The 15,272-nt window shown below is 39.9% G+C and overlaps 1 protein-coding gene across 1 annotated transcript; it reads right to left on the bottom strand.

Annotated features, from left to right (window-relative positions):
• Positions 1-9: 9 nt before the first annotated feature.
• On the bottom strand, positions 10-15,266 carry trip10b (thyroid hormone receptor interactor 10b). Its single transcript, XM_078276146.1, has 14 exons — positions 15,034-15,266; positions 9,668-9,783; positions 9,458-9,511; positions 8,359-8,506; positions 8,185-8,247; positions 7,736-7,840; positions 7,355-7,483; positions 6,997-7,143; positions 5,395-5,556; positions 2,168-2,277; positions 1,662-1,794; positions 1,013-1,080; positions 298-404; positions 10-212 (listed from the first exon to the last, which is right to left on the bottom strand). The coding sequence occupies exons 1-14, from the start codon at positions 15,055-15,057 to the stop codon at positions 67-69; spliced, it is 1,512 nt and encodes a 503-aa protein (XP_078132272.1). The 5' UTR covers positions 15,058-15,266; the 3' UTR covers positions 10-66.
• Positions 15,267-15,272: the final 6 nt, after the last annotated feature.

Genomic DNA, 15,272 nt, shown 5'->3' with positions numbered 1-15,272 from the left:
AAACTCTAAGTGTGTATGTGTGTGTGTGTGTGTGTGTGTGTGTGTGTGTGTGTGTGTGTGTGTGTGTTATGGGGCAAGTTTGACATAGGATGAAGGTATATAGCCCTCTTCTCCACTGGCTCTAAGGACTCTCATCCATCCATCTCCTTTATCCTCCTCCATTATAGTCAACATCTCTCCCTCTGTAATGGAAACGGTGCCCTCACTGTTGCCTGCACACAAACACAAACAATTAAGTCCCGTATAAAAAGGCTTAAATAAGACATACGCATGAACAACGTGAATTTTACAACGTACCTTCGAAGGTGTACAGAGCCGTGCACTGGCCGACAGGAGTTTCTACGTCGTCAAACTCGTCATCGAACTCTGTGTAGATGTTCGGAGGCTGTTCAGCTGCTACAACACTGGAAATATACATATCCAAGATTTAAAAAAAAAAAAAAAATCAAGACATGTCATTTACTCACTTACATTCACATTTTAAGAAATAGTTCTACGTTTTTTGAGAATTCTTTTATTCGCTTTCTTGAATTGTAACACTTTGTACAGTAAACTGTGGAAACACTCTCAAGCTAATAATCAAAACGCTGCATTTCTTTCACCTCTAAAATAATGATACTATTATAATAAATGCATTTAGTAATGGATTCCATTTAAAAAAAATGTTTTGCGAAATATTTCAAAGGGGGTACATTATTGAAAAAAGTTTGAGAACCACTGGTCTAACCCACAGTCACTGTGGTCCATTAATGACACTGTAATAGCTTGCACAGCCAGCAGTAAACATGCTAATACTCCTAACTCTGCTACCCTCGGTCACCCTCGCCTAGCAGTTCGTAGAGATTATTCCTTCTTCCACTCTTTATGCTAAACTAAGCTAATCAGCGGCTGGCGGTAACTTCATATATACTGAACAAACATTAGAGTGGTGTCAATCTCCTCATTTACCTCTCAGAAGTTGGTAAGTGAATTTCCCAAAATGTCAAACTTCTCCTATAAATACAGGTCTTACCAATATTGAGAATTATTGTTGATGGCATTGGAAGTCTCCTCTCTTCCCACTGCTTCTGACAGCCACATCTGCAAGGAACCAGCAATAGATGTTAAAGCTTGCACAAATACTGTAATCTGATCTGTCACGCACAATTTATCAGCCACATGTGTATGTATATGACTGTAAAAAGAAGTAATAACTATAGATGTTCCGATTCCAGTATCGGAAAAGCCTCCGATACTGCCTAAAATGCTGGTATCGATATTGGCAAGTACTGGAGTTTATTTACCGATCAGATAACACATAATTTAGCCCTGAAGAAAATCTACTTTAAATTTGTTTATTTTTTTGTTCTTTTACGTTCTTTTTACGTCCCTTCCGTCATGACCGACTGACAAACTGGATAATAAAAGAAAGTTCTACGTCATTCATTGTTTGTGTTTGTTCATGTTTTACAAAGAGTTCAACCTTAGCCAGGCCATACACAACAATGACAGAAACCATATCACATCCATACAGGGATAGTAGTATACAGCAGTTAAAATATGATAAAATATATGACACACTGGTATCGGCTTGGTACTCGGTATCTGTCGATACACAAGTTCAGGTATCAGAATCGGTATAAGGAAGAAAAAAATGGTATCGGACCATCTCTAGTAATAACCTCATATTTGGCGAGCTCCCCCCTCAGGCGGCCAATGTTCTGGGCAGTTTCTGAGATCTGAGGCTCCAGGCTGGAGGGGTCTCCCATCTGTGGATTCTTCTCGTACACACCCTTCATCTTCTCCAGTGCGTCACTGAAGTCAGACGGAGGAAGAAAAGTGTTATCGTTTTGCAAATGTGTGCACACATTAAGGAAGCTTGTCTCCTGTGCAGAACCGCTGATAAGAACAGGAGGGACGGGCAGAAGTTTTTTGGAAGTTGGAAAACGGTCCTACTATTTAATATGATATTAGTGAGGTCGGCCACTGATGCCTGGCTCGCAGTTACAATTCATCCCAAAGGTGTTGGAGGTCAGGGCTCTGTGTGGACCAGTCAAGTTCTTCCACTAACTAATTGGGTGTCCACCAATGAAACAGTTAAAATGGTTCCTAACACACCAAAAATATCCAGGTTTGTGTTTTTTTGTTGACAAATTAAGGCAAAATGAGGTCAAATGAGGAATACCACCTTTGGTCCTGTGTCTTCTGCAGCTCTTTGGTGATGTCGTCAATCTTCGCCTGTAGCTTCTTCTTCCTCTGCTCTGGAGGAAGGTGAGAGAAATCTTCTGCAGCATGTGCCTACACACACACACACACACACACACACACACACACACACACACAGTAACTATTCTGTATCATGTATACGACAACCTTATCAATGATCACCACCAGATGTCACTCCTTCCTGTTTTAATCTCTTTCCCACTGATATTAACACGTCTACACACAGAAAGACATATGTAGCAACTGTAAGTCTCTTTGGATAAAAGCGTCAGCTAAATTACGTGTAATGTAATGTAATGTAAAGAAAGAAACCTAACAAGAGAGAGCCACTTAAAGAAAGTAAAGAAAATAAACCCTGTTCAAGGTATGAAAGTAATGATGGGAAAACAGAGAAAACACACATAATTACAGACAGAGTGAGGAGAAAGACTGTATTCAGAACCATATCCCCTGAGAATACCACTACGTTTCAGCTGTGCAATGTTTAGAACTGGCTCTGTTGTCAAATTAACTATATATTTTAGACAGTGTGTGCATTTGCTAAATGAGAGTTGCTTTTTTTAATAAATAAGTTTGGCATCACAGAATAAAGACTTGGCTCTCTAGTTTAGAGATAAAGTTAATAATGTTCCTTGAATATAAATGTAGTGCCCTATGCAATTTAAAGAGTAACTGCACTACAGGAAATAATTTAGCTTGCTAACTAGTTGTGAGAACATGCACTTTCTTCTCTTTGTGCAGCATCACAGCTGATTCAAGTACAGCAGACCTCACCTGACCCGCCCAGCAAGCTGTGATTACAGGTGAAGTCCCGTAGAGCAGGATCTCCAAAATGGAGGAAGCTATTGTAGCTTGTTAGCTGTGTTGCACTTTTATTTAACCTCTGTGAAGAGTATAAACTATTCCACAAAAGAGGAAGGGTTTGCAGACGGTTATGAAACAGGAGTCAATGGTATAAATATGTGTAAGAAATTGGATGGAGAGTTTAGTGACTCAAATGTAAAGGTAATACATTAAAAGGAACAAACTGGGGCTTGCCTGAGCCAACTACCTAGCTTGGCTTATTATTTCCTCTTTAATAACTCTTTATTGCATGAAATGGCCTGAGTACAAAATGCCACAGTACAGAAAAAATAGAAAGATTTTTTTTGGCTGACTAACACGCTATGCACTAGTTCACCAACTAGCCCTGCAATGTGAGTGCGTAGCCTCTAGCCTTACTCAAAGACGCATGGATGAATTTCAACTTTCTCAAAGACGCGTGGACTAATTTAAGTGCGCCATTTTCTGTTTTGACCAGGCCTTTATAGCTTTATCCACACAGAGTTTAGTGCAGCATGATCCAGTGTGAAGTTACTTCTTAAATATTAGTTCCCCTTGAAAAGAATTCAGCACCAGAATACTGTCATTAACACCTTTTAAGTCTACCCACTATGTAATGATAATAAGTGTTACCATGCGTTTTTCAGTGTGCAATATCTAGGCAGAGAGACAGGGACACTGAATGAGATAGGTGTACAACAAACACACCACATGGGAAAAACACTTTTACTAACAAGCATGGAGCTATACGAGTGTCCAGGTATAACAGCTTATTTAGATGAGTAGCATCAAAGAGATAAGTACATGAGGGGGGAGACGTTTACACAGAGGACCCGAGCAGTTGTCTTCACTCACCAAGTGCGGTTTGTGTAATATCTTTAAGGTGGAAATCCCAGGTTTGATAGAGCGATTAAACTCTCTAAGGCAGAGAGAGAGAGGGGAGTGCCGCAGCTTGGAGAGGGGAAAGGAGAGGGGGATGCTGCCCGGTGGGAAAGGGGATGGGGGAGAGAAAGATGGAGGGGTGAACTGAGGAAGAGGAGGGGGGGGGGAGGACAAGGGAGCGGAGGAAGAGGAGCAAAGGAGGAAGAAAATTACACTGGTAAAGACGGGAAAAGAAGAGAAGAAGAAAGGGGAGTCAAACAGATGCAGGGTTTTTGTAATAAAATGGACAAAGAGCTGTGTTTTTGGGGCAAGTCTGTGCGGCAGACTGGAATTAGAATTGGCCCCTGAGGGCAACAGGGTGGTGCGGTAAGACATGAGTGGAATGTGTGTTGAGTTTCCTTCGTGTGGGTGTGGGTGTGTGTGCGTGCGTGCGTGCGTGCGTGCGTGCGTGCGTGTTAATGCATTGTTACGAGCGTCAATTTGCACTTCTACAATGGCCGACAAGAGCAGGATAAGAAGAAGAGAACTGGCTCCTTTGTATGGATTTGGTTGATTTTTAAGTTCAAAGCTGTCTTAAAATGTGTCTGCAACAAGTCGTCAAACCAAAACGACAGGTTTATTCACAGTTAGCTTCACACCTTTTCTTAGTGGTGTATTGAGAAATGTGGATGTAATTATAATTTAAATGAAAACATGTCGGTTATTAAAAAGAGAAGTCTGGTGATCTACATTTTTAATTATGTCAACAGATCCCATTAAAAGTCAAAGCCAACAATTAATTGATTGCTGACTACTAACAAAGCCTGATCTACAGTAGCATGTTCTTCTCTGCCATAGAGCTCCATTGTTGTCTGAAAACTATTAAAAACACATCAGTGAGACACACCTTTGCACTCGGTGACATATTTCTTTCTTGCATAACATGGTCGTGTGGCTGAACATAGTCCCCAACAGATGCATTATTAGTGTAACTCCTTTTTGAGTAATGTTTGCTAAAAACTACAGTGCCCACTTGTTTTGGTAAAATGACTGAGCTTTTTTTTTTTTTTTTTTAGATTTAACTATATATTTGTAAGCCATTTTTAAAGATTAACTTTGAAATGTCTGAAGGTATTTAGAGCTGGACTAACACTTTGTTGATTTTGGTCTTTTCATGGGATTTTTTGATATTAAGAAACAAACACCATCCTTATCCTTTTAAAAACCATCACAACCTGCTGGTGTTATTTAATTTCAACACTTACCTATACCTTTAGATGAGAAAATATAAAGCAACATAACATGCATAAAAAAAGGAACCAATCCAAATTTGTTTTGGATACAATGAGCAAAGAGATAAACTAAACTAAAACTTTTTTTTGGTTGTCAAATGCAGAAGCAGGCTAAGCAGAGAGGGGAAAGGCAGTCAGTCTTGTCCTTGAGACGCTGCACTTTTTATGCAATCCCAAAGCAGGCAAATCTCATGTGAACAGAGTGTAAATTCACCTTGTTCTTCTTGCTGAAAGGCCAGAGCTTGGCACGAGCTTTAGGGGGGTTGAGACTGGAGTCAGAGGTTGCTGGTTTGATTCCTTGGATGTAGTCTTCAAACTCAACATCTGCAGGTCGCTCAAAACCAGACTTGTGCTGCTCTATGAACAGTACTGAGTCCTGCAGGGAGACAAACAGACACTCATGATACTGGATTTTTGAGGTTGGTAACCATATTAGCTGATATAACACTCAATCACTAACAAAGTTTACTGAGCAAGACATTTTACAGCTCAAACACAAACTTACATTACAATTACAATTTACATATATGGAATAGCAGGGAAACAAATCCATTACAAGCTTATCTTGTCAACAGTTAGATTAGAAGATTAATAGTAATAAAGGTGTATGGCAAACAATTAAGCTGCAAGCAGCAGATTATTAGCTTAGCATAGAAACAAGACTAGAAACAGGGGAAAACAGCTAGCCTGGCTCTGACCAAAGGTACAACATCAGGGGTTATGTGTGGGACTTTTTTTCGCAGTGACTTCATAGAGTCTCCGCTGGTTGCCAGTCTTGTTGCCTCAGAGTGACAACACAGTAGGTAGTGAGCAAAAAAAAAGCCTGAATTTCCAAAGCTTTCCCTCTCCTCTCCCCTGTCTGTCTGGCATGCGCACAACAGCCGATAAGAACTCTCTCTTTCTCTGAAATGACCTGTAATTGGCAGAGGTTAGATATTTTAGAGCCTGAAAACACAGCCAAGAGGAGATTTTCCAGGCCAGTTGAATTACGATATGCTGAAAGATTATTATGGAGTTTTTGCCCAACAACGCCAACAATATACTGCCTACAGTACCACAGCTTTAACCATGTGTTAATTAGGGAGCTTTAGAGGTGTGGTTGGACAGAGCCAGACTAGCTGTTTTCCCCCTGCTTCCAATCATTGTGCTAAGCAAACTGGCTGCTGCTTGGAGCTTCATATTTAACCGGCAGATATGACAGTGATATAAATCATCTCATCCAACTCTCAGCAAGAAAGTAAATAATGACATTTAAACACCAGAACATGGAACAGCATCCCTCCAAGTTTCACGACAATTAGATCAGAGGTGTCTTTGATATGACACTGGACAGACAGACACAGCCAATTAACATTCCCCTTATTTTTATCATGTGGGCGATAGACAATACAACAAAATGTATGAATGTATGAACAGACCATCCACACGCTGCGAAGCGGAGGATGGTCTGGCTACTCCACATAGCATTGCGGGATGGGAGAAAAACGTGCTCTGGTTTATTGGCATTTCTTTAAACCAATCACAATCGTCATGGGCAGCACTAAGCTCTGCACGGTGCTTCTGCAAAAAAGTTGTGCGAGAGAAAACTCGCACAACTGGACAGATAGTCTAGCTAGCTGTCTCAATTTACCCTGCAGAAATCTGACGAGCAGTTAACAATAGTCCTCATGAATCCACCGAATTTAAAATTCCAACACAAAGAAAGCGGAAGGAAACGGAAAAGACGTGCATCCGGTGGAATTTCATGCGGCACCGGAGTAATCCCGGAAGTGGAACGTCAAGGATATAGACTATAGTCTAACAAACAAACATTTACCTGTTTCTCATTAATTTTCTTCCCTGCTGTAGAAATTCCGTCTAAACACTTGGTGATGATGGGCAGCACCTTTTTCTCGATGTCTGCAAACTGGCAGTATCCCTCCGCCAGCCGCCGAATCCTCCGCTCATCCATGTCCTGCATTTTCTGTTCGACACATAGACATACACCTGCCTCCTCAAATTTCATATCATATTCACACTGTCTGTGTTTATGAATTGTATATTCAAATGAATATGAAAACACTGGAGAAGGATTACATTTTGAAAGGGTGTGTTTGGGATGTATAACGTCACATAAGCAGGTGTGTAAGCTCTGCTCAGTTGTACTGCATTGTGAATGTGTGTCTTTGTCTCACATTGAAGATCTGCGGTATCTCTGAGTAGTAGAAGAAGTTTTGTTCCTTGTTGTATTTCTGGAGCTGTGCGGCATAGTCGTTCCTGCACTCCTCCGCTGTGTGTGTGCGGGCATGGGCATGTTGCTTGGCCTTCAGAGCAAAAGATAGGTGGAACCACAGAAGAAAAGGGAGGGGAACATGAAAGGATGCAGGAAAAGGGAGAAATTATGCAAAACAAAGTGCAAAGTGGGAGAAATGTGGGAACAGATGCAGGGAGGAGACACAAGGAGGGATTTCTCTTTGACTGAAAATATAAAAACCAAAGGTGAAAAAACATCTGCACTCAGTTGTTGAAATGTGTGTGTGTGTGTGTGTGTGTGTGTGTGTGTGTGTGTGTCATACTTTCTCTACATCAAGCCTGGTGGCATTAAGGTCGTTCTCTATTTTCTCTGCTTGTTGTGTGGCTTTTTCCGCCTCCACCCACTCCTTGGCAAAGCGCTTCTTACTCTGCAGACATAATGATAATAATACATTTTATACATAAAGCACTACAAAAAAGGTACTCAAAGGCACCTTTCATTGAATAAACTGATTATAAACTTAACATATATAGCCAAACTAACTAAAAATAAAAGGTCTTATAACTTTGGTTAAATTTCCCCTATAATAATAATTAGTACCGAATTAAACAGTTCTTTCTAGGAAATGTTGGGAAATTATAGGAAAAGACGGACCTGTAAAATAAAGCCACAAAAACAATCTGCATGTCGAGACACCACAAGTGAGGCAAGTGAGAATTTTCTTTCCTAATTTAGGTGAACAAATCCTTTAAATAACAATACGTGACTTACACTTTCTAGGTTTTTTAAGCTGATCTCTAAATTCTGCTGGGCCTTCTTGGCATCAGACAGGTGCTGCAATAGAAAGAGGTTTCAGTTACTGTGTTCCACGTCAATCTGCAATTTGCCAAACTTCCCTGTTCCCTCCCTTCCTCCCCCCATGTGATTTCCCTCTCTCTCTCTTACTGTTTTGCGTTCCAGTTTTAGATCTTGAAGGTACTTGGTGAGTTCCACACAGATGCCGGTCATCATGTTTTCAGCTATGAGCTCCCGTTGGCCGGCATAATCGTTCAGCTCGTTCAGAATCTCCTGAAGTGATGCGTGATTGCTGAATCTGCAGCAGCAGGGAGACAATTTGGAAAATCATAACAGCTGAAAAGACCAACATTTAACTGACCAATCGCTAAACCTTCCCCTGAACAGAAAGCAACTTTAACTAAGGCCTGTCAAGCTTTGGATTTCTCCACAGGCCGAAGCATTGAGCATGGTGCTCTAATAAGTATGATGGTAGGTTTAAAACACATGAGCAAAAGTGAATGGGATGGATTAAACTGTTTATCTGTGTTAGTTACAAACATTAGCATGTTCTGCTAACTAACTACAGTAGAAACCTGGCATTTTTTTTTCAAGATAACTACTTTATTCAGTTGGATAACATTTTTTCCAGGAATGGAACATCCACCCTGTGGGAGCCAAGATGCTACTATATCAGAGTTCAGTTGAACTGTGGTGGCTCTGTTTTACTTACAATACAATACTGTACTTTAATACTAGAACGAACTAGTATTTCCATATGTTTTCTATTCACTAGTTAGGATGCTGATTTTCTTTTGCCTGAGACATGTAGCTTTAGCATCAGTCTTTCAGTATTATATCATGTAGCCATCATGTGCGTATCTAAGACCCTTTACAGGATTATCATTTTAAACGAGTCAGCGCAAAACATCAAAAAGTCATCTGGAGTTGGAGTTTTCAAACAATTTACATACAATGAGTTTTAGCGTTACCATTACCTTACGCTAGCTAGCTACCCTTGTCATTTCAGCCGGCAAAATCCACGGTTGTCAACTAGAAATGAGAAGCTTGTTTTTTTTTTTTACTTCTGTGTGAAATCAAAGACCTATAGTTTTTCAATGTACTGCGTGTCGTATTTTGAGTGGTAAATCTGCCAAAGTTACGATTTCTACTGTGTGGTACAAGAATAACTAAGGGGGTTTAGCGAACAGTTAATTGTAATTTTTATATATGCAAAATAAGGCCAGGAAACATTTTATCGTTTTCTCACTTGCAGTCTTGCTCTTCCTTGCTCCCTCGTTTGGCATATTTCCTTGATAGACTCCTGTTAGACAGTGTAAAAGAAGCAGCGTGACCCTCTATTACACACACACACACACACATGCATAAATGCACAAAGACACAAATACATTTAAGTTACCAATTTATGTAAATATCAATACACATTCAGAAATATGATCATCAAAGCCAAAAGGCACACCTGAGTTGTTTGGCGTAGTTCTGCTCTATTTCTGTCCGTTCCCTCACAAACTTAATGTAACGATCCACCAGGTCGTGGCCTGACTGCGTATGCTTTTCGATGTGATCATACTGGTCCTAAGAAAGGAAGAGCACAGAGTAACACATTTTCATCATACATGTATGCACACAAACACTGGAGCCATCTGTTGAGAAACAAAGCTGACACAGTGCAGTCTAAAGGTTTTTGGAAAGTGACACATTTTTTATTGTTTTGGTTCGGTGCTCCAGCACTTTGGATTTAAAAAGCAAGTGAATAAAGTTCAAGCTGAGGGTGTTTACATCAGTGTAGGACTTGCAGCCATTTTCATGCATAGACAAAATGTAAGACAATGCAATAGGTAATTTACCCCAAAGCATGTGCACAATGCATAGGAGGAGTTTTTTTTTCTTTTAAAGGTCAAACAGGACTAGCCGAGTCAGTCACATGGCCTTAGTCTTAGCTAGACTGAAAGCGAAAACTCCCGAAACAAGAAGTGATGCAGTTCTGACAGAGGAACACTGGGAACATAATGAGTGTCTGTTAATGTCAGTGAGACTTAAACTCTGTTGAGTAATCAATTAGCTGATTGATAGAAAATGAATCTGCAACTGTTTTGAGTAATTATTTAAATTATTAAAATAATTTCTAGTTCTGTAGCTTCTCAAATGTGGGTGTTGCTTTCCTTTGACTTTTTGGACTGTTGGAAGACATCACCTTGGGTTTACAGGATATTTTGATGGGGAATTTCTTTACTAATTTCTGATATTTTATTGACCAAATGATTAACCAAAACAACAATCTGCAAATTAATAACTAACAGAAAGTATTTTTAGCTGCAGCCTTACTTCAGACAGGCACTGCCAGGAAAGTTTATTTTTAATTTGTCCAATACATTTTGGTTCCTTAAACTGGAGGACTATGTATAAAAAGTGCCACAATTCCTTCATTGTTGTACTATTAATCCTTTATTTGAAATGTCTGGTTTTGTTTCAGGTCAATCCCACTACTTTCAATTGTTAACTGTCAATATATTGTAGATGCATAGCTGTCTGTGCTTTCACCATATCAGATTTGTTCCACTCTATGATGTCTACTACTTAGTGAGAGACAGAGAATAAGAGGAAGTAAAGTAGCAAACTGTTGAGATAAAGATGGCTACTTTGGCCAAATAAACCTGTGGCACTGAGACATGCTATAGGGTTGAAACTCATAATTATTTTAATTATCGATTACTCTGCTGATTATTTACATTATTATATAAAATGTCAGAAAAGTTACTGATCACTTATCACTCTATCCTAAAGCCCAAGCTGATGTCATTAAATTGCTTCTTTCACTTGATAATCAGTTAAAAACTCAACGAAGTTCAGCTGACATCACTAGCAAATCCTGAGAAGCTAAAATTAGCTTAACATTTTTTCTTGAAATGCAGTGACGTAAACGACTAATGTATAATTGCATTATTAATGCAATCAGTGTCACTGACATCTGCAGACACTGAGAACAGCCCTGAATTGGATTTAGGGCTGCAAATAACGATTTTTTCCCCCCAAGTTCCCCGAGCCCAAGGTGACGTCGTAAAAGATTTTCAGTTAACTGTCACAGACGAGTAAGAAAACTAGATAATATACACATTTGTGGAGCCAGTGGGTTTTGCCATTAGTAAACAATTAATGAATTCATTATTAAAACAGTGCATCAATTTCAATGGTCGAACGACTAAGCATTTCAACCACAAAACCACATTTCACCAGGCTGTGGATCTGACACAAATGGAAACTGGAATTCTAAAAAATAACCACACACACAACCACACACACACACAGACACAACCACACACACACAAAAACAACCACAGACACACACTATCCTCCCTTCTTTCAATTTTCTCTTATACAAAAAAAATACAACAGTGTAGTAGATATTAACAGCAAACTCTCCTTTCAACATTCCTCTCTCTATTTACACACATTCAAGCCTTCAAAACACAATCTCACACACAGACAAACCTGTCAGACAGGTAACATTTGTCCTCTGTCTCCACTGGCTTATATCTACAAAGTCTCATGACATACAGTAATGTGTGTGTGTGTGTGTGTGTGTGTGTGTGTGTGTGTGTGTGTATGTGTGTGTGCGCTGCAGGGTCTTATGAAGCCAGAGACACAGATATTGAGTCCTCAGCGGAGAGGGAAGCTAAATATAGCAATTAGCGATGTCCTGGATATGAAAGGGCAGGAAAGAAGGAAGGAACAGGATTAGAAAACATAAGGAGGACGATGGAGTGAAATATACATTTTGGGCAATCTAGGGAATCAATAGACGACAAACTGCGATGAAGAGATTGAAGAGCTTGTGAAGAATCTTTGAGATATATTCCTGCATGTAATTACCACTTCTGTTACTACGCCCCATTACTCTATTGTAAAATATCTGCATGGTTGTGTGAGAGGAGGAAATACTGATAGTGAGGCAGAGAGGCTTTAGGCATGAGATAATCATTAGCTCAGTGTGAACCGCCGCCCTATGAATGACAGTCCCAGGGGTCTCTACAAACCCTGGAACCAGTCGGACTAGTCCCACCCCTCATTGTGACGACACACAGCAGCATTCATTTCCTGATCCAGACTGATCTGAGGTCAGATTCTAGCTCACCTTAATCATAATGTAAGCTACGTAACTGGTTGCACCAAAGTTTGTGCAAAGCTCTTATTAACTACTCTTTCAAATTAGTAATTTACTGAATTAGGTTGCACCATCAAAACTCAATTGTGTTAACAAGTAAATACTTCAGTAATGTGTAAGTCAGTTGCTAGGAAACACCTGTAGCCCTGTCCTATCAAAAGCAATAAACTATGCAAACAGGAAGTGACAGCAGCATCACATCCTACACCACACCTTCCAAAAATGAGTTTTATTTTTACTTTGGATATACTTGTAATATGCAAACAAGGAAGTGACTGCAGCATCACATCCTACACCATACCTTCCAAAAATGAGTTTTATTTGTACTTTAGATATACTTGTAATATGCAAACAAGGAAGTGACTGCAGCATCACATCCTACATCATACCTTCCAAAAATGAGTTTTATTTGTATTTTATATATACTTGTACTCTATATGTGTGTACATGCCATCTGCTTATGCACGTGACAGCTGATATCTATAATAACATAATAAAGTAATAATTTGAGTTCTCCCCATGTGGAGACCCTGCTTCGGATGGTCGGCCTGGTTTGGCTCAGGGATGCAACTAACAACAACAACTTGGTCAATAAAATGTCAGAACATTGTTTAAAGCCCAAGATGACGGCTTCAAATTGTTTGTTTAGTCTGACCAGCGGTCCTCAAACCAAAGATATGAAGTTCATTATCGAGTAGGACAAATAAAAGCAGCTCATTTGAGCTGCCTGGAACTTGGTAATATTTGACATTTACGCTTGAAGAATGACTAATTGATTATCAAAACAGTTGCAACAATTTTTTTTTTTATGATTATTTTTCGGAGCATTTTTAGGCATTCACTTCGACAGGACAGATGAAGACATGAAAGGGGAGAGAGAGAGAGGAGGAATGACATGCAGCAAAGGGCCGCAGGTCGGAGTCGAACCCGTGGCCGCTGCGTCGAGGACCTCTATACATGTGCGCCTGCTCTACCAACTGAGCTAACCCGGCCACACCCGATCAGACTTTTTCAGTCCTGATACTGATACCTGGGCTTTGGGTATCTGCCGATACTGAGCACTAATCCAATACTAGTGTTTCATTAATAAACTGTGATTGGGATCATTCTTTAATGTTTAAGGCAACATCTGGCTTGAATTAAACATTGCTTTCCTAACTTTGTAAAACAAATAAATACATACATATAAATTTACTGAATTATTATAAAATAAATTGTGCACCAGCAACCTGGTAAAAACAAATCTTCAAAATTACTGGAATAACAATTCAAGGGTAAAGCTTTTTAAATGCAGCAACAAATTGGTCAAAACTTTAGAATTCCAGTATATAATGTATATAGTATATAAACATAGAATCTTCTGACAACTGACTTAATTGATTAGTTGGCCAATAGTTTCAGCTCCAGTTATGAGATGTTTTGGTTTTCCCACATGAAGTTGATCAAAACCCATCAAACAAAACACAAGCGGCAGCAGCTGGACTATTTTGAACTTCAACTCAACAAACAGAGCCTCACCCAGTCTGTGTTTAACTGTGGAATAATCTCAGAGGCACGTACTGAGACTCTGAACACAATCACAGATTGAATTAAATTAGTCTTGGTTGCTCTTAATCGCCAGCCATTGAACCAACCATCACAAACAGTCAGGATGTTTTGTTTGAGCCAAAACATTTCTTGAGGTCATCATCTTCCACATCTGTCTGTCTGTGATCAGTGTAGAGCTGAGATGATTCGGATTCATCAGTCGATGGTCAGAAAACTAATCAGGAACTATTTTTAACAATTGATTAACCGTTTATGAAGCACAAATACCAAACATTCTCTAGTTACAGCTTCTTCTGTAATGTGAGGATTTCCTGCCTTTCTGTGTATTGTATGGAGCCGTAAACAGGACGTCTTTGGGTCCTCTGGACTGCTGGTCAGACATGACATAAGCAATTTGAAAGCACAATCTTGACTAATTTTGTAATGTGTTTCTCATTACTGACGTTTTATAGACCAAATGATTGATTGAATAATCAGGAAACTAATCAAAAGGCAAATTCTGGGATCAATAAAGTCTATCTGAATCTAAACTAATCCAAATAACTATGTAACTTGCAGCCCTAGATCAGTGGCCACTCCAGTTCCTTCCCTTTACTGTGACTCCAGGGGCCACTGATGGTGTGAGTGATGAGGAGGCTGCCTGACCTGATGGCTGTCACCGCTGATTCACAGCTGAGAGAGACGCTGACCAAATGCAGTGACAAGTCCCACAAATGAGCCTTCAACACTTCCTGAGAGGTGATGTCACAAAGCAAAGCTCAAGTTCGGGCATGCATGCAGGAGAGAAAAGGTGGTGGTCTGTACACCTTAAGCCTACAGTGTGTAGATAAGGTGGAGAGAGAGTAATAAACCTCTCGTCTTTCCCCTCTGTTTATTAAACGGTATGCAGGCAGCAGGAGTTGCGAAATCCTCTGGCTGCAGGATTTACAGATCTAATAGACTCCTGTTTCAAGATTACTTAACCCTGGTCTGCCGTGGAAAAACAACAGCCCCGTGTGCATATTTGTGTCGACGAAAACAACAGCGGGACAGCCTACTCTTAAGGGATGTTGAAGGTATTTTCTTTTGTAATGACTTATCCCAGAGGACTCTTCTTGCGTCAGCTGTCAACTTACCCAAAGATCTGTTCCCCAGTCCATGTCTGCAAAACAAGTTGAGATGTTTGAGGAAAAGCTGGAATCCCTCTAAAGGAAAAAAAAACAACCAGGTGCTTTTTGGTGAAAGAAATAGCAGGTAAAAAAAAAAAAACAACCTCTCCTCTCGTGACAAAGATTCCACCAAAACGTTGAGTCTCGAGAGCGGAGATGGCGGAGGAAATGTTTGGAGGAAGTCTACGCCTTCTCCTTGGCACTGA

This window comes from Sander vitreus, chromosome 2 (genome assembly GCF_031162955.1).
Source record: "Sander vitreus isolate 19-12246 chromosome 2, sanVit1, whole genome shotgun sequence".
Lineage (NCBI taxonomy): Eukaryota > Metazoa > Chordata > Actinopteri > Perciformes > Percidae > Sander > Sander vitreus.
Note: the sequence above shows the minus strand (reverse complement) of the source record. Positions and strands in the feature narration are given on the sequence as shown.

Bases quoted from the DNA above. Each gene is read 5' to 3' on its own strand.
- trip10b (XM_078276146.1), bottom strand. From the start codon at position 15,057: ATGGACTGGGGAACAGATCTTTGG. The intron at 8,507-9,457 runs GTGAGAAAACGA...CTGCTGCTGCAG, and splicing joins AAGGAAGAGCAAGACTGCAA to ATTCAGCAATCACGCATCAC. The intron at 5,557-6,996 runs GTAAATGTTTGT...GTCTCCCTGCAG, and splicing joins AGAAAATTAATGAGAAACAG to GACTCAGTACTGTTCATAGA.